General features: G+C 40.9%; 1 protein-coding gene across 3 annotated transcripts in view; it reads left to right on the top strand.

Moving 5' to 3' along the window:
- LOC146473179 (usherin-like) overlaps nucleotides 1–24,116 on the top strand; it is a 42,659-nt gene that overhangs the window by 4,520 nt on the left and 14,023 nt on the right. The window contains exons 5-21 of one of the 3 annotated variants that reach the window (XM_085118416.1): nucleotides 797–984; nucleotides 2,721–2,951; nucleotides 3,242–3,353; nucleotides 3,829–4,155; nucleotides 4,369–4,585; nucleotides 5,353–5,946; nucleotides 7,866–8,121; nucleotides 9,014–9,174; nucleotides 9,962–10,834; nucleotides 11,537–11,836; nucleotides 12,771–14,150; nucleotides 15,493–15,579; nucleotides 16,981–17,280; nucleotides 18,554–19,693; nucleotides 20,728–21,003; nucleotides 21,465–21,737; nucleotides 23,384–23,674. In XM_085118416.1, coding sequence (XP_084974542.1) covers nucleotides 797–984; nucleotides 2,721–2,951; nucleotides 3,242–3,353; nucleotides 3,829–4,155; nucleotides 4,369–4,585; nucleotides 5,353–5,946; nucleotides 7,866–8,121; nucleotides 9,014–9,174; nucleotides 9,962–10,834; nucleotides 11,537–11,836; nucleotides 12,771–14,150; nucleotides 15,493–15,579; nucleotides 16,981–17,280; nucleotides 18,554–19,693; nucleotides 20,728–21,003; nucleotides 21,465–21,737; nucleotides 23,384–23,674 — 7,006 coding nt within the window. Of the gene's footprint in view, nucleotides 1–796; nucleotides 985–2,720; nucleotides 2,952–3,241; nucleotides 3,354–3,828; nucleotides 4,156–4,368; nucleotides 4,586–5,352; nucleotides 5,947–7,865; nucleotides 8,122–9,013; nucleotides 9,175–9,961; nucleotides 10,835–11,536; nucleotides 11,837–12,770; nucleotides 14,151–15,492; nucleotides 15,580–16,980; nucleotides 17,281–18,553; nucleotides 19,694–20,727; nucleotides 21,004–21,464; nucleotides 21,738–23,383; nucleotides 23,675–24,116 lie in introns of those variants that run through there. The other 2 variants (XM_085118417.1, XM_085118418.1) reach the window with 2 other exon arrangements.

Below are 24,116 nucleotides of genomic sequence, written 5' to 3'. Positions count from 1 at the left end.
TTTCGTGTTGGCCACTACCTCTGTGCAGTTAAATAAAATAGGGGGAAGTAGAATTTATAATACTGGTTGAAAACCAACATCTAAATTAATTTTTTTTATTATTCTCCTTACAATGTTGCTGCTTTATTGAACATTTAAGTCAGGAGAATAAAAGATTAAATGAATGCCTGCCATGGGTTATTTACTTGACAAAATCAATCAAGCACAAGAAATATATGGAGGACATTGAGGAGAATATACCTGTTGATATTGGAGTTGAAAGGGTTAACTGAAGGCTTTTTTTATCACGTGGGCTCAGTTGATCATAGACTGAAACTTTATGAAATTCAAACTTACAATGATGGTAGAAATAAAAACACAAGAGACAACGAGCATTGATGAGCAAAAGAGGACCTGATTGAAATGGATTGCATTTTATATTGAAAAACGTAGGCACTCCTGACAGTTTTCATTCATGAAAATGTCATCAAGAGTACTCCTGATTATCTTTGAAAATCATGTGGGCATGATTTTATCAATTAAATTTTAATTAAAAGTGAATTTCGCACTGCCATTTTTGAGTGTAGATTGTAAGCTTTTAAAAATTAAAAATCCATAGAATTACTAAAAAGTGCGTGTACCTTGTCATCTGGACCCCTTTGATAAATTTCAAAGTTCTAAAATTATTTAATTAGCACTGGGTGTCAGCATCATAGCTTGTAATTCTTATTCGTTTTATAAGCTTATGATGCTGATACTCACTGTGCAGCTACACGTATTAATGATAATCATTTTATATTTCTTTGGTTCATTTCAGGTATTTTACATTCTCCTGACTTTTTATGGACCAGTGCCTGGTGCAATGGTAATTGAACGATCAACAGATGGAGGACAGACCTTTCAGCCGTGGCAGTATTTTGCTGCAGACTGTGCAGCATCATTTAGTCTACAAAACAATGGTCCTCTAACAGAGCCTGACTCTGTCAACTGCATTCAGTATGGCAGGTGAGTGTCCTGTGACAGTTTCATTTGACAATGTGTATTTGTACGTACACGCCTGTACAAGATTCAACTGCTACATTTTTCACTGCCAAGAATCAGTGCCATAGACCTTATAAAAGACAAAGTTGCTTGGTTTGACGGGGTCAAAATGTCATGTTTAAATGCTGTGATTGGCAGATTTCGATCCCCTTTGTTGAATCTATTTGTGTTCAAAGGCCTTGTACATGTAATTTTTGCTGGAATGTGTGGAATATGATCTGTCGTACATTGTTATTACCGTCAATGTATATTAATTAATATATTGTATCATACACTTTATAGAACTGATATCATAATGGTACATTTTGATTGGGTACACCTCAGTTTTCTTCAGAAAATATCATCCATACTCCCATGAAATGGAATTTTTTTTCTAAGCGTCCACCCCCTCTGCAAATTTGAATTTACGTTCAAAGTTACTTTACTTTAGAATTTTCCTGTCCTTGGGTGCCCCCCCCCCCCCCCACACACACACACACTCCACCTTTCTTTGACAAGGAAGGGGGGTTGGCATGAATGTTTTCTGGAATAACGTATTAATTAACTCATCACCAATAGATGAGTGTGGAGAAGGTGCCTACAAGGTCTTTGGGGGATCCGCAAGCAAGCCTGCAAGGTGACCATGACAACCCTGCTGAGTGGCAACCACCCAGGCACTGTCACATTGAATACTCAGTGGAATATTGAATACTAACTAAACAGGGAGGGGAGGGACGGGAGCCAAGCTTTGTTCTGCAACTGTTCTGCAATTAGCTTTTTATTAGTTCTCTTATTAACTCATATTTTAATTTTGTTGTTTTTCCAGAGATTGTAAATTATTATTGTTGTTATTATTCAGATTAGCCATTCATTACTTTATATTAAGATTTTGTGATGCGCATTCGATCATATCTTTATAGCATGTTAGACTGCGCTATATAAGAATTATTATTATTATTATTATTATTATTGTGACATTCATGCAGCACAACACAAGCAAAATGGTTGACACCAACAGGGGAGCTGCAAATTTACTAAGGCCCTGAAAATCCCTTAGACCGCCCCGACTTAATTAAAGGAGTAGACTGCTGGCTAGCATTGTTTCGAATTTAACCTCGCCTAAATTACATTAAGCCCCATTAAAATTATTTTCATCCAGTTTAGGCTCACTGGCTGTTTTTAATTGTTGCAAGAAAGCCTTGCAAAGAAATCTAGCAGTCCTGTGAAAACACGACATGCAATTCCCTCCCCCCCCTCCCCCCAATCCACAAGAGAGAATATGAAAGGTCAAATGCATCATGAACAGCATGATTCATTGTGACTTATTACTCATTACTGTAACTAATACAATGATTAATTCATCCAAGGTTCAAGTAAAGCTGTCATTGCCTTTAATATGCACCACTTGGTGCAATGCAGGACTGACTGAATAAGCATGGCAGACTGGGGGGGGGGGGGGGGGTATACTCTGTAGTACCCCCTGGAAATGGCAGTAGCTCCTTTCTGTTTTTTTTTTTGGCAGGGGGGGGGGGGGGGGAGAGCAGGTGGCTGAGATGTGGCTCTAAATTCCAGATCAATGAAATTTGTCATTGACCAAGTTGTTCATTAAAACCAGTTCTGCCCTTGGCCAACATTTCTTCATCTGGAATTTATCTGTGGTCAGTATAGCGACAATTACAGTCATATTGGTAAATCAGTTGAGTGTTGTTATCTTTTTGCAGTCTACTTCCTTCGCGACAGTCGCTGAATTTCCAGACAGAGTACCCACCACCCATAGGCTCTAACATTCCTGTGCGGCCATTTGGACAGGGTTGCAACAATCTGTACTGCTCAGAGAAACTGCTGCAGTTCTTAAAAGCGACTCATGTCAGAATTCATTTCTACAATCACACCCTGGTACAGAATCCTCAGCATCGGTATTATGGATTAGAAAGACTGCTTGTAACTGGAAGGTAAGAATTAAACAGAAATGTACAAAAACAACAACATTTACTTGATTGGTCATGTCACTCTTCACTTATTTTTATGCTATGGGCCTACCAGCAATGCAAGATAAAATACTGTAAATTAAACTTGGGCCACAAATTGGTGGAAGGCAAGTGCTCCCACCACAATGCTGTTTATTGTTTTTCTTTTTTTAATTCTTGCTCTTTCCCAACTGATCTTACTAGACACACTTTCAGTCATTTTATAAGATTGTTTCATTTCATTTTATTTATTTAATACATTTTGTGTTTTTAAGGTGTGAGTGTTTTGGCCACGCATCATCTTCTCATTTTGTTGAAGGCAGTGGAGGGCAAATTGGACGATGTGTTTGTGATTGTGTATCATCAACAAATACTGAAGGAGAAAAGGTATGTTTCTTCAATCTACACTTGATTCTCTTTTGCTAAATAAAAATAGACTGATTGCACAATAATAAATAACTTTTCCTACCAACTGTCTGCACAATTATGTAGTTAATACATACTTTTGTGACTATAGCATAATATCATTCTCTTGAATAAAACCAATTTCTTAATATTGTAACTGCCAAAATAATTGGTCATGGTACACTGTGCACTTTCTTCTGTAGTCAAGAGATATAAACCTGCGATAATTATGCAAAATTTTGTGTGTTGGGGAGAAAAATGGCAAAATAAAGATATAGTCTCCAGCTTTTCTGCAATTAAAAAGTGCTCAATCTTGCAGAATATCCCCTGATTAAAGACTACGGGCCCTCCTCAGTGGCAAGTAGCAGGCAATATTCTGCATGATTTTGCAGGATAATAATGTGTGCATGCAACATAATATACCAACTGACATATCAATATTTAAATTATGTTCCAGTGTAATCGTTGCAAGCCCTTGTACAATAACAAGCCGTTCTTGCGTGGTGACCGAGACAACTCACACCCTTGTGTCAAGTGTGAGTGTAACAACCACGCCGACAGTTGTGTTTATAATCAAACCCTCGATACCAACCCTAACTCACGCACCCTGGGGGGAGGGGGTGTGTGTATTGACTGTCAGCACAATACAACTGGCCGCTTCTGTGAGGTTTGTAAGGAGAGGTTTTACAGGGAGGCTGGAAAGAGTCTCAAGGCTCAAGATGTGTGCTCACCCTGTGGATGTGAGGGACCTGGTGTAGAGCCTGGCAAGTTGGATTGTGTCAAGGTTGGTGATAATTTTTTTTGTGTGTTGTACTGAATAGGAAGGGGATAGTTGGAATTGGGATGCTCCTACCAAGAAGTATCTGCTAACTTTTTTGCTTTGGGAATGAGTGATTTTTAAAATAATGCCATAAAAAAAACGTATAGTTACATTTACAGTGTATTAGACTAGGTATAGTATTGTTAATGTCACATCCTTTTCGATTGTGTCCTTAAGGATGATTCAAATTCCAGTGTCCTTGCTGGTCAGTGTGATTGCAAAGTTAACGCCATCGGACGCCAGTGTGACAGGTGCAAAGATGGTTTCTTTGATCTCAAAGGAAGTCACGCAACTGGTTGCATACCATGCAGTTGTGTGTTGGATGGCACTAAGAACAGGAATTCCTCATGTCACGCAGCCACAGGGCAGTGTGACTGCAAAGATAGAGTGACAGGTAAAAAACCATTGGAACCTTTCAGTCTTCTTCACAGTTATTCCATTGAAAACATTCAGAGAAAGAAGATTCTGGTGATCGCATTCAGCAAGGGAGTGATTTTCTGTTGGGGGGGGAGGGAGGGGGGTGGTGATTTACTCAGTAAGAAAGAAGCTGTTGTTCACACAATCACCAGGGCCATTGGGGGGCGGGGGGAGGTGATTTACTCAGTGAAGAAGAAGCTGTCGCTCACACAATCACCAGGACCATTGTGGGGGAGGGGGGGGGGGGGGGAGGCAGGGTGGAAATGATTTACTCAGTGAGGAAGAAGCTGTCGCTCTCATAATCACCAGAGCTGTTGTTATTAGGGCTGTTAATCCATAACACCCATCATGTGTGAGTGGACTTGCTACAGTGTACAGTATGTCCTTGATATGATGGTTGATTGAAACTGTAGTAAGGCTGTTGTAGTTTCACTTTATGCTCCAAAAAATGAACTTTTATTGGTGGTCAGTTGATGGTTGTCGACAGTCCCAAACTAGTTTCTCATTGGAACATTTCAAATCATGGTGTTACGGCTGTGCATGATCACATCATGCTAATCAGCCACACAGACAGTTGCAGAATTTTAAGGTTTACCTTTCAATTCAGTATACTGAAAACAATTTAAATTCCCATCCGGATTAACAAAATTAATGCTTCTCATTATTAATGTATTCAATCATTTCCACGTTTTGCTCTAATTTTCACTAATGACATATCACCCTGGACTGCTATCCACTTCCCAGGTACCAAGTGCAACACATGCCAGTCTGGTTTCTGGGGACTTTCTGGACAAGATATTTTGGGCTGCAAAACGTGTGACTGCGATCCATTTGGGACAACAGTGGGAAGTGTATCTACCTGCAATTCAGTCACAGGGCAGTGCTCTTGCAAACCAGGTGTGACTGGAAGAAAATGCAACCAATGTTCAGAAGGCTACCACAGTCTCACGCCAAATGGTTGCACCTCGTGTAACTGCTCAGCTGCAGGGACACCTCCATCACTCTTGGACAAGTGCAACAAAACTACTGGTCTCTGCTCCTGCAAACTTCATGTTGAAGGGAATAACTGTGATAGGTGCCAATCCGGGTTTTACAATCTGTCGCAGAGTAACCCTCAGGGCTGTACGCAATGTTCATGTGACTCTAAAGGAACTGTGGGAGGGTCAGGACAATGTGAACAGCAGTCAGGGAACTGTACTTGTAAGCCATTGGTGATTGGCCAACAGTGTAACCAGTGCAAGTTGGGGACATTTGGCCTCAACCAGTCTGATCCAAATGGATGTCAACCCTGCAATTGTTTTCCCAAAGGAACCATTGGTGGTAACAGAATAAGACCAGGTAAGTGTATCTTAGCTTACTTGTTGATAAAATTGTCCATGGATAGATCAAGAGCACCCAACAAGAACATTTAGAAGCAAAATCATTAAAATGTGTTTTCCGGTGTTTTCAGATTGTTTTGTGGTCTTTTGAGGTTACCGTATACCTTTAGAGGTGTCTGGCGTCCAAGCGATGTAGTGCGTTCAGTTTAAACTGTAGATACCTAAACCCCTATATCAAATTAAAGCTTATAGAACTGGCTATCAAACTATACCGTCCAAGAATTTTGAAATAAAATGAATTGACGAAATTTTAGCGCTGTTTTCTCGAGTCAATTTTTTCATTTGAGGGGGACACTTTAAAGAGCTAAATCTCAAAGGGAATTTGTTCATTTGCCTTCAAATTTGGACACTACCTAGTTTAACATATAAACAACAAAAAGGTCTCTGCGAATTTTTTATTACGAAATATTTTTTCTCCGAGAGCGACTTTTGTTCAATCACTCCACATTTTTCCGCCCTATTTCGAAAATGTTCTGTAACTTTTCACTGCAATTTTTATTTTTTCAGACACAATTTTTTAGTGCTTTGGGTCCGGAAACTGAGGAGCAAATGAAATTAGCGAAAAACCAATTTCGCTTTGACTTGTAGCTTTCAAAAGGTGATTAGGACGCTCGCATTTAGAGGTCGTGAAAAATTCGACAATTCATTTTATTTCAAAATTGTTGATAGTAGTTTGATAGTCAGCTCTATAAGCTTTAATATGATATAGGGGTTTGGGTATCTACAGTTTAAACCAGACGCGCTACTTCGCTTAGACGCGGGACACCTCTAAAGGTACATGTATACGGTAACCTTAAAGACACTTTTTGTGTAAGCTAATGCAGTTTGATTTGTTCAGATGCTTTAGCTGAAATTGTAAGTTACAGAAAGTTTTAGGATCCCTAAATTTACATGTACTAGCCTGTTATTGGCTTTGCGAAAATGCAAGCTGTCCTTATTTCGCATTTTTAAAAACGCAAGGAATTAGTTTTCTAGTGTAACGAAATTTTAAGCTGACATTTTGTTAAAGAAAACTGTAGGATTCACAACTAAGCGGGAATTTTTTAGGCGATTTTAATTTTAAGTAAAAGGCCTAAAGTTTAAAAGGCTTAAAAGTTGTGAATTCTAAAGCCTTCAAAGGCCTTCTGAGCAGATATCCACCGAAATGAATTAAGGCTCCTGATAGATCCAGCGCTTTTATTTGAATGTTGAAAATGAAAGTCATGGCAATGACATGAGTGCCTCACGTGCTTGTTTGAGGAAATACAAATGAAAAAAATTAACATTATTTTACAGTCAACCCAGGTCACGCGTGACCGGTATTTTTGAAATTTAAACGGAGTTTTGAAATTTACATGTCAGTTTCGAAAATCGCCAACGAGATGTCAGAGTTCCCATAGAGATTTCCCTTGCTTATTGACGGTATATAAAGCTATGACTGTTTCTTTACAGTACAGCATTAAGTATTTCAGGGATAACAATTGTTTCCCTTGAGTATTTTGTTCAAATCCTTTTTCCCGTTAATGCGTCTTTTTCGGAAAGATTTCCAGAGAAATGTTCAACATTCCATTTAAATGCCGGACATCACAAACAGGATTTCGAATGTTCATTTCATTCTCGGAAATACTGGTCACGCGTGACGTGGATCGACTGTAAAATAGTGGAATAAGATGGTTTGCAAGTGCTGTTTTATTTTAGTCCAAGTATTGCAGTTAAATGTATGAGCAGCCGTTTTGTCCATCTCCAGCATCCACGGTGTTTTTTAAATAAAAAAGAAACTTGCAAAAACAAAATATTGTCTTAAAAACCTCATGTTGCTCAAAAAACAAGTGTCATGCAATAATACCCTTACTCAAGCTTGTGCTCTTTGATATTCAACCTTCCTGTTTTATCCAACAGATGAACTGCAGTGTTCTGGCAATAATGGTCAATGTCCCTGTCTGTCCAATGTTGCTGGTCTTCGCTGTGATTCCTGCATTGCTGAGTACTACTGGAATCCCACTGGCCAGGGATGTGTCCATTGTCAGTGCAATATTGTCGGCTCTGTTGGTCGTAATTGTAATGATACTGGGCATTGCACGTGTAAGGCCAACATTGGTGGCCGTCAGTGTACCAGTTGTATTAATGGTTACTTCGGATTTACGACAACAGGGAGGTTAGTAATAAGTAAACAACTCTTTGCAGGGTGCTGTTAATCCACTGATCGGTAAAAGCGGATGGCGCATGTACACTTTACCGCAGTACAAAGTAGAACCGCTTTCTACTTCTGCAACGGCTGGCAACGGTCGCAGTGGTGAAAAAACAAGAGTTTCATCATGTAACACCACTTTGTGAAACTGGTCTCGTTCGCCGTTGCACACAAGTTTCAGCTAAAAGTTTCAACGTGTAACGGTGGCTTAATACCAAATTAAAAAACCATACTTTTTTCAGAGCGCTGCACTGCAGTGTACCAGTTACAATGACTCATTATTATGTTGCTACAGAAGAATGTCTAAAGCAAATTCTAATATCAAATTATTAATTTTAAAGATACCAGTGAAAGGATTTTATTTATTGTATTTCATTATTTTAGGGAGAAAAATGGACTTGAGAAATAATAATACTAATTAAAAACAAAAAAAACACAGCAGTTCAAATTGAGGGGACCTGTGTGGGTAGTGTATACTTAAAAGCCAACAGCTAAATATGAAAGATTTTTGAAATTCTACATTTGTTCAGTCATTTTTGTTGCACCTCCTTACTTTGGAAAGCTGAAAAAAACCTAGAGAACTTAATAGAGAACAGAGACTGCGAGCAGTCGTACTTTATTCCTCAGATCACACGCGCAAAGTGACGGTAAAATTAAACAAATTAAAAAGGTGAATGAGGAGGGGTTTTTCCTTCTCTTCGCGCCCTCGCGCTGCTTGCTAGATCCATCACGCGTTACAGAACTTAGGAGAAGAAAAGAGACTGGTTGCAGTCTATAAGAGAACACTGCATAATTGAAAAGAAGGTAATGACATGACTTTCTACTGTCAGTAATTGTCATGAGTTGTTTCTTTCACCAGGTGTGTAGCGTGTAATTGTAATGCGGCCGGCAGTCTTGGCGTTGGATGTGATGAAAGCGGGAAGTGCACATGTAAATCGAATGTCGAGGGACTCAAATGTGACAGTTGTAAGAATGGAACAGTGAATCTTCAGCAGAACAACAAATTTGGCTGCAGTGGTGGTAAGTGGAATTTAAAACTCATGAAATAAGGGTTGAGGAGTAATTAAATCGACCGACAGTTTGTAAACCCCAGGTTTGCACCCCAATCTGTGAAAAATTACACCGAGTATGCGAGAATGCTTTCGTGGGGATGGTTCCAATCTTTTGCGAGTTTAACTTACTCGTTATGTGATAGTTTCGGGAAGATTTCCTCCCAGCCTCAACATTAATTATGTATAGATTTTGTGATACAATGCTGTATACATAATTAAATGTATGGGGATGTGTGCAAATCTGGCGCCTGGGTTCTTGTGCTTGAAAGAGCAGACTGACATCTGCCATGTCTCTCTGGCAGAAAATGGATCCAGAAAAAATGTTGACTTGTCAGGGAATTGTGCATTCAAGTTTCTCTGAGCCAGATAAAGTGAGTTTGTTTTGCGCTGTTCATTTTACAGTGCAAAGGGCTGTTTACATATTTTCAGTCGATTTTGTATGCGATTTTTTCATCCATATTTGCGTGATATCAAATTGCCCGTTTGAACATTTCAAACCAAAAGCATTTATTTCTTTTAAACCACAACGTTTTTCTTTTATTTTGCCATACTGCGTACATTACAAAATACAATACAAAATACAGGTTGTTGAGTCGAAGGTTAAAAATGGCGGGAAAGCCTAAACAAAATAAATAAATAAATAAATAAATAAATAAATAAATAAATAAATAAATAAATAAATAAATAAATAAAGTATGAGTTTGAGTACGAGGCTTATATGAAACGATATTAACGTTATTTAACCTCTATTTCAGCTCCTTCAGAACAACCTGCACCGTTTGCAACAGTCCTATCTCCCCGTGCTGTCATGCTAACTTGGTCTCCGCCTGATAACCCTAATGGACTCATCCGACGCTACGAGCTGTTCAGAAATTCCTCTCAGATTTACAGCGGACTAAATCGAACTTTCAATGACACTTCCCTCACTCCAGACACTGTCTACTACTATTACATCATCACGTACACCGATTCCGGCAGTACAAGAAGTTTGGATGATGGAAAAGTGTACCGTACGTTCCAAGATGCACCGGACGGTATTTCCCTACCGGTCATCACGAATATTCTTCCACGAAACGCCACTGTAACGTGGCAACCACCCAGCAGGCCAAACGGGCGCATCATTGAATATCGGTTGATATCCACCAATAGTCGGAGTGCTGTTGAAGCTGTCCATTGTCGAGGGATTATTTTAACGTGCCGCTTAGGGAACCTCAGGCCTTACACCGTGTATAACTTCACCGTTGAGGCCTGCACTAATGGCGGATGCGATCGAAGTAACGTGCAAAGCATCTTAACACGTCCGACGCTTCCTGACTTCCAGCCTGAACCAAATGTGACGTCACTTCCTGGAGGAAGCGTCGTGGAGGTGCAATGGGATGAGCCACCGGAACCGAATGGACGCATTCTTCGCTATGAGTTGTGGATGCGAGTTGCTGGTTCTTCAGGCGATGGAACTTTGAAATATAACAGCAATCCTGCGCATGACTCTGATCCGTTGAACTTTAGAAGGGCTAACGTTTCTGGACTGGTGCCATTTACAGAATACGAGTTCAGGGTGCGCACATTCACTGCGCAGGTTAGTGGCGACCGCGCGAGTGAATGGAAACTCCACAGGACTGGAGAAGGAAGTAAGTGGTGTATTAGGCTTGTGATCTTCATCTAAGTTCATAATTTAGAATTATTGCATCGTTTACAAGTTAACATAAGGATAAACAAACTTGGTTTGCTAAAGTGTTTGTACGGGAATCTGATGTCATATACCATTGATTAAATTGTAATGTGGAGAAGTGACCCAAAAGTGACTAAAATTGATATCAAATGTGGCATTATCCGACAGCAAACTATCATCCAGGAATCAGCCAGGCAACGCTTTCACCTGTAGTGAACTGACAGCCTGTACAATGAATCAATCTTTATCATTGTTGTTAATCAAAGTTTCGTTCAAACTTCCGCAACAAGTCACTCGCTTTAAGCTCCAAATTTCGCGGAAAGGAATGTCGCACTTGAAACGTTCGTTGACTAAAGAGTGATATTTGACACGAAATTATGGCGTTTTCGGACGTATCTTTCAATGGTATTGTGCCATTTTGGAAAATTAATGCTGAAAGAAAGTTTTTATTATTGATCATTTATTTTAGTGTGAGGACATAATCGAACCTAAAAGTGCTGTTTTCTTGTTAAAATTTTCGCACTTTTTTGCTTCTTTGCGAGACAAGTTGCTCGAAACGTTGCATAATGTAACGTGCCCTGTAATAATTGTTTCTTGCAACGTTTTTATCAGCTAAAACAACGTTAAAGTTGTAAATATTTGTCATTGGTGTCTTTTCCAGCCCCTTTAGGCGAAAATTCTATGAACCCTAGTGCCAGTCCCGTCAACAGCAGTGCAGTCGTTGTCTCTTGGAGTCCTCCCCAGACCCCACAAGGCATTATCAGTAGCTACGTCATGTACAAGTACCATCCTCCCTCAAATACAACGGCCGTGAGAGCTACAGAGGTGTCTGGATCACAGTTGCAAGGAGTGGTTGTTGAACTGAAGCCGTACACACAATACAAATTCACAGTTATAGCATGTAACAGTTTTGACTGCTCAAGACATAGTCCAGGAGCCCTTGCGCGTACACATCCTGCGGGTATGTAATACAAAACGGTAAAAGAGGGTGTTTATCATATGCACGAAAAAAACGGTTGGGATTGCTTTTGAATAATGGTAAGGTTTCTCTTAACAAACCAACCGACAGAGGTTGCGCTTTCTATTTACAATGCTGCTCGACTTTTGTTGAAAGGAGACTGGTAGGGAATTTCCCAACGTTCCGTTCCGAAGCGGAAAGACGAGTACATCCAGAGGTACCCCCGGAATCGCGAATGGAATATTTAGAATTGTTATAATCTATTTCCTTTCCAACCGTAATTTCGGAGTATTTCGTGCAATTGGTACGCAGCCATAGTCTTAAACGATTTTTGTGAGTGATTAAAAGGAGAGAGGAGTAATAACATTTATAGAGAGTACGCTTCCAATGTATCAGTGGGGCTTTCATGAATATATTCAGTTGTATGACCCAGAACCCCCACTTTCTATATGCTCCTAACCATGATAACTTGGCACCCAGCAGAGGTTAATCACAGGAGTCGAGTGAATGCCATGACTGGGCTTGTCATGAAAGACTACAGTTCATGGTATTGGTGGAGCTTTGTTAAATTCGTCCTAAAGTAATATTTTCTGTCACACATGCATACATCGATGTATGGACGTTAATCGAAATTGTAGATCTGCCTTATCTTCGGAAGGTTATTGATTTTAGCATAATTGTTCTGACTCTTCACTTGCAAAACTGTTCACTTCATACACTAGCTTACGTTTATTGATTTATAGGATTCTAGTATATCGAAACGTTGCTCGATTGTAACGCTTTATTTTTCCTTCTAAAAATGCAAATGTTCAGATTATGTCTGTTGTACGGTTTCCAGGGTCACAGTTTTGGTAATCTTAAGAGTATCCTTTTCTTAAATGTGGCCCCGTTATTCTAACTAATGGCTGCTGTTTTCACCGGCTTACATTTTGCACAGCACCCGAGCGCCAGGGTTCACCTCAAGTGCTCTCAGTTGATCCAAAGACTGTTTACCTCCAATGGTCCCAGCCCCAGACTCCAAACGGTCCTCTTCCACCAAGCTACAACTTGAGCCGAGCATTCGCAGCACTGCACTTCCCTCCCCCCTCAGTAACAGATGGAGTGCATTTCCCAGGCTTCGGTTTTTACAAGTTTCCTTCGAACTTTGTCAGGCAAGGTGCAACAAACGATATTGAATTCTGGTTTCGCACGCAGTACGCGTATGGTTTGATACTTTTCTTGGCATCTGACGGCTCTCAAACAGATATGTTAGCAGTGCAAATGCGTGATGGCAAGCCATGGTTGATATTTGATTGCCAAGATGGTGCCGCTGCTTTCACGATCAGCCAGTCTGTGCGTTTTGATGACGGCCAGTGGCATCATGTGAAGATAACTCGACAAAGCCGCCGAGGAACTCTCACTGTAGATAGTTACAGCGCAAGCCAGGACAGTCCTGGGGCAGCCACTGTGATTTCCACCAACACTGGTGTGTATATCGGAGGGCTTCCTTCTTCATTCACAATCCAACGTCCTGACTCAGGAAATTCTCAAATCTTGAGAGTCAATTTCATTGGTTGCTTGCGGGGAATCACTTCACAATCAAATACGCTGGACTGGACTACGGCTTTGGAGGCTGACGGAGTTGAACCTCCGAGGAATGGCTGTCCAGGAAGAGACAACAGAAAAGCGGTATTTCTCCGAGGTGGTGGGTATATTGCAATTGATAAACAGTCCACTGGTATTCTTCAAAGTAATATATTCAACTTCGAACTGATGTTCCGCACGCAGTTATATTCAGGGTTGCTGCTATTCGCATATGGCCCCACAAGCATCTTCGCGATCCAGTACTTTGGAAACCAAGTGGAGACCAAGTACTCTACCACTAGCATGCGAGGGTCGAATATTATCCGGCCATTGTCGGGCGAGATTTGCGATGGAAAATGGCATAACTTGACTGTAACCAATTTCCCAGGTAGGCTAGCCATTATCCTCGATGGCAGAACTGTTGATGGATCCGAAATCACCGGCCTTCAAATTCAATCAAGTGTTTACGTAGGAGGAGTGCCATGGGGCTCAGAAACTGAAACAGTTGCGAGACAAGCTGGAGTGAATGTCGACTCCTCGTTTGGGGGTTGCCTTAAAGTTCTATCCACACTTTTAGAAATAGATTATCAGCGTAGCATTACCGCTCTGTACAACGCTGATCTTGATGGCTGCCGTCCTGAGTCCACGATATCGGTCAGCAGTCAAATGGGGAGCTGTTTGCCGTTTAACAGCTCTGTGGTGCACTCTGGGAATGTCGAGATGTTTAACGATTCTACAGTTGAGACTTTCACCGGTAAGTAGGAGGTGTAACGATTAATAATAATAATAATAATAATAATAATAATAATAATAATAATAATAATAATAATAATAATAATAATAATAATAGCCGTTTATTCACAAATCCAAGTGAAAAGGAGATAAATGAGGTTGTCCCTTTCCTAGTTTATCTCCTGTTAATAAAATAAATTAAAACATTTTAAAATTATTTACAACTGTTTAAAATCCTTAGCATAAAATATATAACACATCACACAATAGGAGAACTTAGTGTTCACTGGAAAAAATTGCAGGATGACATCTCAGTCTGTTCTTTATGGTGTTCAAATTTTCTGCCTCCGCAATTTCCTTTGGCAGATTATTCCACTTATCGATTATGCGTATAAAAAAGGAATGTTTAAAACTATTCAAAGTTGCAGATGCAAACTTAAGTTTAAAACAGTGATTTGCTCTTAACGGCCGAAAATCATGTGCAAACGTAAAAAATGCTGAGGGATCTAGTCCATTAAGTGTGTTTATTGCCTGTTAAGTGATTGTCCATAATTGTATCGTCTTGATCATTGCGTTTGCTGATCTCAAAAGTCGCAAAAGGTGTCCTCTATTGAATGCCAAAAGGTGACGACAAAGATGGTACACTTGACATGTTTCCTGTATAATATTTAAATTTTTATTTAGTAACCTCTATACCCTCGGGGACAGGGGGGGGGGGGGGGGGGTTTCTCCTAGGAATTTTTGGTAGGAATATGCGGTTCGGTTCTCCAAATCGTCACCCTGATTCAAACCGAAATGTGTCATTTTCCAGTAGCCTTTTTCAGACCTGGCCCCAGTTGTTCAAAGAGCGGATAATTTTATCCACTGGTTAGGAAGCTATGCGGCAAATAAAATATGTGCCAGAATTTCCCTATAGCCCTTTGTTTTCTGTCTAAAGTAGAAGCATCTGTCTAAGTTAAGTATGGGATTGTGTGAAAAACTTGCCAAAAGCTTTTGTTGTAGTACATTTTATCCACTGGATAGCAACTTATCTACTGGATAACGTTATCTGCTCTGTGAACAACTGAGTCCAGGCCTTTACAATTCCTACTCATTTTCAGACCTAGTTTCTATAAAATATACCCGTTTACAAACTTTCAGACCAAATAGTTAAAAACAGCTCAAAACTGAACCGTACCCTTTGGGGCCGCACATACCTTTATAGCTTATAAAGGGAAGAATCCCCCCCCCCCCCCCCCCTACTCCTCGGTCTCGAAAGTATCATGTGTGGCAAACTGTAGTTCATTGACACTCAAGGCATATGAAAGTTTTAATACCCGGCTATTGACAACAATTTGTATTAAGAAGTTATGTTGCTGTTTTAGATTATCTGTACCGTGTGGAAAGCTATCACGCTGGAACCACAGGCTCGGCTAAAAGTGCTTGGATTGCAACTCGCAGCGGGCAGGGAGGTGAGTAGAGTTAAAAAGAAAGCAAACAAAAAATTTCTCAAAACAGTAACTTTCCTTGTGCGGATTTTTGTTTCTTATAAGAGACGTTCGGTACACAGGATCTTCAATGAAACGCGCAAATGGCGAGTGGCTTGAGCTCGCGTGGGGAGACCCCTGGGCGCTTTCCACTTCGCAAATTTTTGGTTCAACCAATTGAAATACAGATGGAACACGCGAATCAAGCCGAAAATTTTCCGGATCAAAAGGACGAGCTTTGGATATACTCCACTTTTTCCTTTAAATTCGCTCCATTTGTAAAAAAAAAAAAATGCTATTTCAGTTTTGTTGTCTTCTTGCTCCGTCACGTACATTTTTCAGCTACTAGTGGGTTTGAAAAGTTTGGAACTTAAATGGAGGTCCTTCACTCAAATGGAAAAAAAAAACCTTTCCATTTGACATGGGCCAGGGCAAATTTCCGGAATTTCCAACCGAATATTTCGGCTAAATGGAACAGGTGACCTGTACTGTTTGTAACGTCTTACATGATTGATCGAGAGGACAACAGAACAATGTTCCCAACCCTAAAAAAACAACGCAGCGGTAGGTTATCAGGGTTTAGTGAAAATAGAGCTTTTGAAGGGTGCGGGTCTACTTAGGTGGAAAGTCCCCCTGGTGTCGCGTTTGAGGTTCTCCGCGCGCGTTTTAATCATGGGGAGGAAGGTTTTCTGCAAGTGATTATCTGAAGGTTTATTTATCTGAAGGAAGTACAAATGGGTGATGACAAGCTGTGCTTGATGTTTGATTGTCATGATGGTGCCGCTGCGTTCAAGATAAGCCAGTTTGTGGTTTGAGCTCTCACTCAACGGCTAATAAAAATTGGCATGCCAAAGTTGGATTTAAGTTTTCACAGTTTATTATTGAATGTAAATGTATGAAACATATACTTTGAACTGGGTTCGAATCGCGTTCAAGCCTGAACTTTTTTCAGGCTTTCTTTTCGCAACTGCTTAAGTTGCGTAGTCACTGCGAGGATCTTTCTTCTATTTGATCTTTCATCCGCAGTTCAAAATATACGTTTCATATATTTACATTCATTTATTGATCCTTCACGGGTATATTACGAACTCACAGTATGACCAGCTCCCAGTTGGCTCGATAGCTTAGTTGGTAGAGCACTGCACGCGCATCTCAGAGGTCATGGGTTCGAATCCCGTTCAAGCCTGAATTTTTTTTCAGGCTCTCTTTTCGCAACTGCCTAATTTGCTTACTAACTGCGAGGATCTTTCTTCTATTTGAACAGTTTATTATTATTACTATTATTATTATTATTATTATTATTATTATTATTATTATTATTATTATTATTTGTTTTGTTTTGTTTTGCGTAGTTTAATAAACCACTTGTATTCTTTCCTTTGAAAGACCCTACTGGTCACCAGGCCCCCACACAGCTGATACCTCTGCCAGGTGGAACAACAGTGAGAGTGACCTGGGTACGACCGCAGCGTCCAAATGGCGTCCTGAGGGAATACCGGATTCTTTCTTACCGTGTCCACCCCGCTCAGGCAGTCCCTGGAGAGACAGTTGTCTCTGACATGAGTCTTCTAAACACCACCATCTCAGGCCTCCAACCTTACACGACTTACGAAATCAAGATCCAGGCTTTTACGTTCGGAGGAAGTTCAATTGGGCCTGGTAAAAATGTCACGACTGAAGAATCAGGTATTTTAAACGAACTATTTTATCAAGGTTTCAAATCGCTTGTCAGCGACAGAATGGCATATTTTCAGGTCCACAATATTTGTACAAATGCAGACTGGTTTTAGACACAACAAAATCAGCCGAAAAACGAGAAAAAAAATGTAGTCTGCAAAACAGTCGGGATTTTTTTCTCTTTCTTAGCTTTTTCTCTTAAGGCAATCGAAAGGCGCGAAGCACTGAACGTGTGGATATCCTTGCGCGCAAAGTGCGCGCGCGTTACTAGCATCAGTCCTACTCTCCTTGCACACACTTGCTTCAGACTTTAAAATTTTGTGAACTTTTGCGTCGAATTTCTCCAAGAATTATCAATAGTTTGAGAAGCTATATCAAACACTCGAAAGAGGGTTTCCTCCTATTTCCAAACACCTCGAAGTTCATGGTTAAAAAATCTCGCGCCTCGTTTTTCCAACCTACTTCTCGGTGTTTGGAATCGGAGGAAACACATTTCCTCGTGTTTGATATATTATTTGAAGACCGCGCGCATTCATTAACAGACCAGCACAAAACTACGACTGTTTTGCAGTCTAAGGGTGCGTTCGATTGACCCTATTCCGGAATAGGTGTACACACAACGATGACAAGAAATCCCTCATAAGAGGTTTTAGGAGTTACTGGAGTACGAGACGGCTCTTAAATTCTCGTGTGTCAGCGTTAGTTTGCGGAATTGGCCTCCCAAATTCCTTTAACAGCTATTCCGCCCTGATTCTTATTCTGGAATAAGGTCAATCGAACGTAGGCTAAAACAGAAACACGTGCTCCTTACATTAGTATAACGCTAAAATCATCACTTCAACTTTGGGTTTAAGTTTTAACCACCTCCAAAAGCGATAACAGAAAATGTTTAGAAAGTCACGTTAAAGTGGACTCTCCCTTTTGCGGGTCTCAAACTAAATTAAAGAATAAATACGAAAGGAAAACATGTTAAAATTTTAACCATCCAAAACCGAGATTAACCTTTTTTTTCTTTAAACTTTGAAAAGCCCGCGAGTTGGACTTTCGCCATTTAGTAGCTGTTTTTATGACCAATACTTGATTAGTCAGAGACTGTGTTAGCTATCTAGGATTGTAGAGAGTTCTGTCGTGCTTTCATGAACAGACTGTCAAATGCATCAGGTCCCGGATCAGGTACAAGGTAAAGAAACACCCTGCAGCACCCATGATACTTCTGGTGACGCAGATCAACACATTCGCAATGTAAATCTTTACAAACTTTGTTGTATCTTTTAATTTTTAGTTCCAGACGGTGTCCCAGGCCCTTCAGCAGTTCGTCGTCCAAGAGAGCTTGAGGTGTACTGGCTCGAGCCAGCACACCCTAATGGTATCATAACGCTGTACAACCTAACTTTGGATGGACAGCTTGTGTTTAGCGGGACAGATAACAACTTCACAATCTCAAACTTGCAAGTTTACACGGAGTACGCGTTACAGCTGACCGCCTGTACACGAATCGGTTGTGCTCAGGGACCGGTAGCCCGTATATATACAGGAGAGTTACCCCCGGGGGGCGTTGAAGCCCCAACGGTATTTGTGCGTGGGAGAACTGAAGTGGAAGTACGATGGAAAGAACCGAACGAGACAAACGGAATAATTGTCCGTTACGAAGTACTGTTTGCAACTAACGATGTTCTGAGTGCATATGTATCGAAATTTAATGCAACTCCGAATGTATTCAGCACTGTTATCACGAATCTCACGGCAGGAACATTGTATTATGTTCGAGTACGTCCCTTTACCGGAGCTGGTGGGACCTTTAGCAGTGCGTCCCAGGTGACGACCCATGAAGATGTCCCTGATGACATCCCAGCCCCTACAGTGGTAGCGCTTAGTCCTTATGCTCTATACGTCATCATATTGCCACCAAGAAAACCCAATGGTAACATTACACGCTATGAGTTATACCAAGATTCGAGATCAGATCCCGTGCTGAATGAAACACAGCTCACAAACTACACAGCACGTGGTTTCACTCCCTACAGCCGCCATACCTACCGCGTGCGAGCGTGCACAGCTGTAGGCTGCGCGTACGGTGCAGAAGCGGTTGCTTTCACTAAAGAGATTGCACCGAACGGAACAGTGACTCTGACAGCAAGCATCCGCAATGCTACAGCGGTTAACGCCCGATGGACAGCCGTAGCTGTGCCTAATGGAAGGTTATTCTATAATCTGATGGTTCGTGGGAAATTCATTGTGCCTGGTTCAGTTGATCTCAGAACCGAAGAGCGTGTGGAAACTGGCATCTCTGTGGAAGAAGCCGAGAGGGATTTCATCTACAATGGACTCCTCCCCTTCAGTAATTACACATTCTGGGTGAATGCCTCCAATTCCGTTGGCTTTGTCCTGAGTAACAGTGTGACTGGCTCCACCCCCGAAGGAGGTAAGTTGCGGACTGTGCGAAAATTTTTTGACTTGGGTAATCCTATAGAACATCATTTGCACAACTCGCGGTTGGTGACATTTCTAGACACTGGTAGAAATGGAAGTTTAGAAATGTAGAAGTTTGGATTTCACGAGTTTTATAAAGAGATAATAGCTGACAGAGTAACACTAACCGGGCGTCATACAGTTCTTTGTAAAAAGAGATTTTTGTTTGCAAAATTTTATTTTTCCTCGAGTTTAAATTTGATCTCCACGCACAAACGTTTGCCGAATTGTCATGATCTGGCTTTTCAAGGTCATCTCGCGTTTTAAAACATGTCACGTGTTATTGAGTCCTGGACCGGGTTGTTCGAAAGCCGATTAACGCTAATCCACGATTAAAAGTTAACCGAGGTGTTCATCTCGCTCATAAAAGACGATTTTAAAGGCTCATTTTAAGCTAATGGTAAAGGAAAGTCTAAGACAGAAGTAAGGGACAAAAATCTTTTGGACGAAGCCTTACGGATTAAAGTTCACGTTAACCCAGGATTAGCTTAATCGGGCTTTGAACAACTGGGCCCTGGTGCCACCCTTAACACTGTTCTGTACAGTTATGAGTGTACATTCGACTCCGTTAGTCTTGGACAGGGTCAAGGATGTTGTTCATAATTTGACATTGATTCCCACACACTTTACAGTTGCATTTTCTGGAAGGAAATTAGATTATTTTGTGTTATAGCTGCCAACTAACTCGCAAATGTAAAAGATCAACTTTATTATTATTATTATTATTATTATTATTATTATTATTATTATTATTATTATTATTATTTTCGCTTGTCAAACCATTCCTGCGGGAATTGCAAAATGAAAGTCGACCGTCAAGCGAGAGAGCTGGCCTTAAAAGAGCCATGCCAAAATTGGGTTTTATTGCAGGTTGACACAGTTTATTTCAACCAATCAGAATCTCTAAAACGTCATTTGTTTTCCGTGCAAAATATTTGAATTATTTCTCGAACTTCACGCTAATGATCTTTTTATTTCTATCCTTAGTTCCTGATGGCTTGAGAGCACCCAATGTTACCGTGTTGAGCTCCACGTCAGTTCATGTCACGTGGCTGGAGCCCGCATTGCCTAATGGGAATATTCTTGGCTATGGATTGCATCAGAAAAGTGGTAACATGGAAACAATATTGTTCAGTGGCTTAGGATTCAGCTTAACCGTCGCTAACCTCAGGCCTTTCACGGTCTATGAATTCCGTGTGAATGTCAGTACTATCGCGGGGTCTGGGTACAGTGAATGGAGTCGGATCACGACCCTTGAGGATGGTAAGTTTGTAAATACAGCTACCAGCTTCTGCCTCTTTCAATAAGACGTTGTTCCTTAGCTCCAAACCTCAACTTACGGGATGAATTGAAGCTTTTCTAAATTACTTTAGGGTATATTCCAAGAAACAACGAATTTTTAAACAGTTCCACGTTCACCATTTGTGTTTCTGTTGGATTATCTCTTTCTGTTTTTCAAGCGTCCATTGGCTGTCGTCGTTATTATGATTGACAGCAGTGCAAAATACCAGTTTTAAAACTAGCGAAAAACTCTGCCGTAATTCACTTACCTCTAGACAGTGTCCTTGACGTGAAAACCTGAACCTCAAACGTCAAACTGGACGGCTGAAAGGCGGAGTCACGTGTCGTTTAGAGATTTGCGGTTTGCGGCAAACGAGGAAATACCTCAATCTTAAGGTCTCAAATGTCTCCTTATGTCATAACATTTGTTTCGCCTTTTCTAGTTCCCAGCTCTCCGGACCCACCTTTATTTAGAGACGTGGCTTCAACTTCACTGACAGTGACATGGGACCCACCTGACCCAGCCAATGGAGTGCTCCTGCATTACATCATCTATCAAAATGGCACCGAGATCAAGAGGGTCATGGGAAATGTCACAAGCTACGCGGTGACTGGTCTCCAGCCCTTCACGGTTTACGTGTTCAGGCTGGGTGTTTGCACGAAGGTCGGCTGCAGTAACAGCTCTGACGCAGCTCCGCAAAGGACTTTGGAATCTGGTAAGAGCAGTACCTGAGCAAGTTACAGTGTCTGATTCAATTCGTAAATTCCATCCACCGTACCGGAAAAGATGATGACTGGTACATTTACCGTAAAAACGCTTATAAAAACGCACAGAAAAGTTCTAAAACCTTCAAACCTAGCATACACAATGTTGTTAGTACAGCCACTAATTGTGCCAAAAAATGACTCTTCTATGTGCCTGATGGTTGTGTTAAGTTGGCAAGGTATTGTGGTACAATGTACAACCGCCATCTTTTTTCCGTACGATGAATTCAATTCATAGCACGTGTCAGGGTTCGTACTACTCCTTGAAGTCCTTGAAAAGCCCTGATATTTAATTTTAGATTTCAAGGCGCTTGAAAAACCCTAGAAAAGAAGAATTTTTATTGAAAGTGCTTGAAAATAATGAAAACTCCTTGAATTTTTGTTCGGATGGAAAAGAATGTAGGATTGTATGATTGAGCGCAGACTTCAAAATTGGGGACAGATTATTCATTAATTAAAAACATTTCGAAACATAGTGCAAGACAAAGTGATCTTGCTTTGAATACTCCTTGAAAACTCAGTTTTTAGTGCTTGAATACTCCTTGAATTTTATGTCCAAAAACCAGCACGGACTATGACGTGTATTGCATACCCTGCATCTCTTTAATTTTCATTGGGTAAAGGGACAATGTCACCCATTTGTATTGTCAATCAATGAAAACATTGAGATAGAGCGGTTTTCATTTCAGTGTCGTAGACCCAAAACCATAGTAATTACTCTGGCCAATCACAACAGATGTAAACAGCGCAATAAACCAATTAAAAATCAAATCAAATTCATGTAACTTGCGCCAAGCGCGGGAAAACGAGTGTAGCAAATCACGGTTGATTTTGGTTTTGCTTCTCATTGGTTGAGAAAGTGTCGCCTATTTTGCTAACCAATCACAGCGTAGCAAAAAAAAAACCAAAGCAAACGCGAAATTACTTTGACGCTTAATTGAAAACCGCTTTAATGGCCTGATTTTCTTAACAGACTATATTGGTATTCCCCGTATTAGAATGTATCTAGCTTGCAATGGAGGGCTTGCGGGGGAATATGTTAAGAAATATTTGCGCGTGAAAACCCTCATGTGCAAGCTAGTTCCAGTTCAACATAATACGCGGTCTATTTCTTTACTAGTGCTTTGAAGATATAAATTATTTTCTTCAGCTGTCGATTCCCAGGATAAAAATAGATTAAAACTTGAAAAAAGTATTCGGTTTTTTGTGAAGATCTTCCAAATCGTTCAAATCACTCGCCGCGAAAAAAGTCGCGGGTGAAACAAAAGCCGGAATACTGTCTGTTCTCGCAGGCTAGAACATTCGTGAAAATTTTGCTAAACTGGTGCCGCGTGAGCGTAACCAAATCGCAGCTAAACATTTCGGTAGTTCCATCGGTGATTTGACATCGCCCTTTTTTAAAATTGGGTATTAAACAGCCCTTGAGTAAACGGCTCCTTAATGGGTTGAGGGAACCCCAACGAAACTCTGCATTCCGCGTGCATCCTACTCAGGGGGGAGGGGTAGTAATACTCCCGACTGAGTATGGAGACTGGAGTTCATACACCCTTAACTATAGACATACATGGCCTTTAGCTTGTTTGTGATTACTCATCAGGTCCTCAAGGTCAGCCTGCTCCAAGACTGAATTCCACTGCAGGCAGAACAGTGATAATAGAATGGGACCCGCCGTCAGTGCCAAACGGCATTATACGGAAGTACTCCATTCAGCGGCGGCTCCTGTCAGGTGGAAGTCCTTCCGTCATCGCAGAAGTGAATGCTTCTCTCCCGCGGCGATACGTGGATAACACTGCGCAGCCTGTGACGGCGTATCAGTACCGCATCATAGCATTTAACAGCGGCCCCGGGAATCCAAGTCCTTATAGTAACATTACCACAGGTCAAGGAGGTATGTCACAGCGTCAGATAAAAAAAAACATTCCTATAATTCACACTGATCGAAACAATAAACCGCCACAAACCCCGGCCGGAACAACACTCCGAATCTTTAAAATTAATTGAGGAGAAAAGTGCTGCCTTTGTAATGACATCTACAAATGGTTAGACTTTCTAGTCTTCTTGGATAAGGACGATAAACCGTAGGTCCTGTCTCACAACCCCTGTTCATGATTACTTTGTGGGACGTTAAAGAACCCACACTCTGTTCGCAAGAGTAGGGGACGTAGTTCCGGTGTTGTGGTCTTTCACACTCATGCTTGGGTTAAGTTGGTGGGTGGGTGAGATCGAATATGGACCGATGCTGACGTCCAATCTCACCCCATAGAATTGTAAACCGCCATGAGACTTAGTGATATGTGCGGTATATAAGAATTTCATTCATTCATTCATTC

The sequence above is a fragment of the Pavona decussata genome, unplaced genomic scaffold, assembly GCF_977016875.1.
Source record: "Pavona decussata unplaced genomic scaffold, jaPavDecu1.1 SCAFFOLD_94, whole genome shotgun sequence".
NCBI lineage: Eukaryota > Metazoa > Cnidaria > Anthozoa > Scleractinia > Agariciidae > Pavona > Pavona decussata.
The sequence above is the reverse complement of the archived record's forward strand: the minus strand, read 5'-3'. Positions and strand labels throughout refer to the sequence as shown.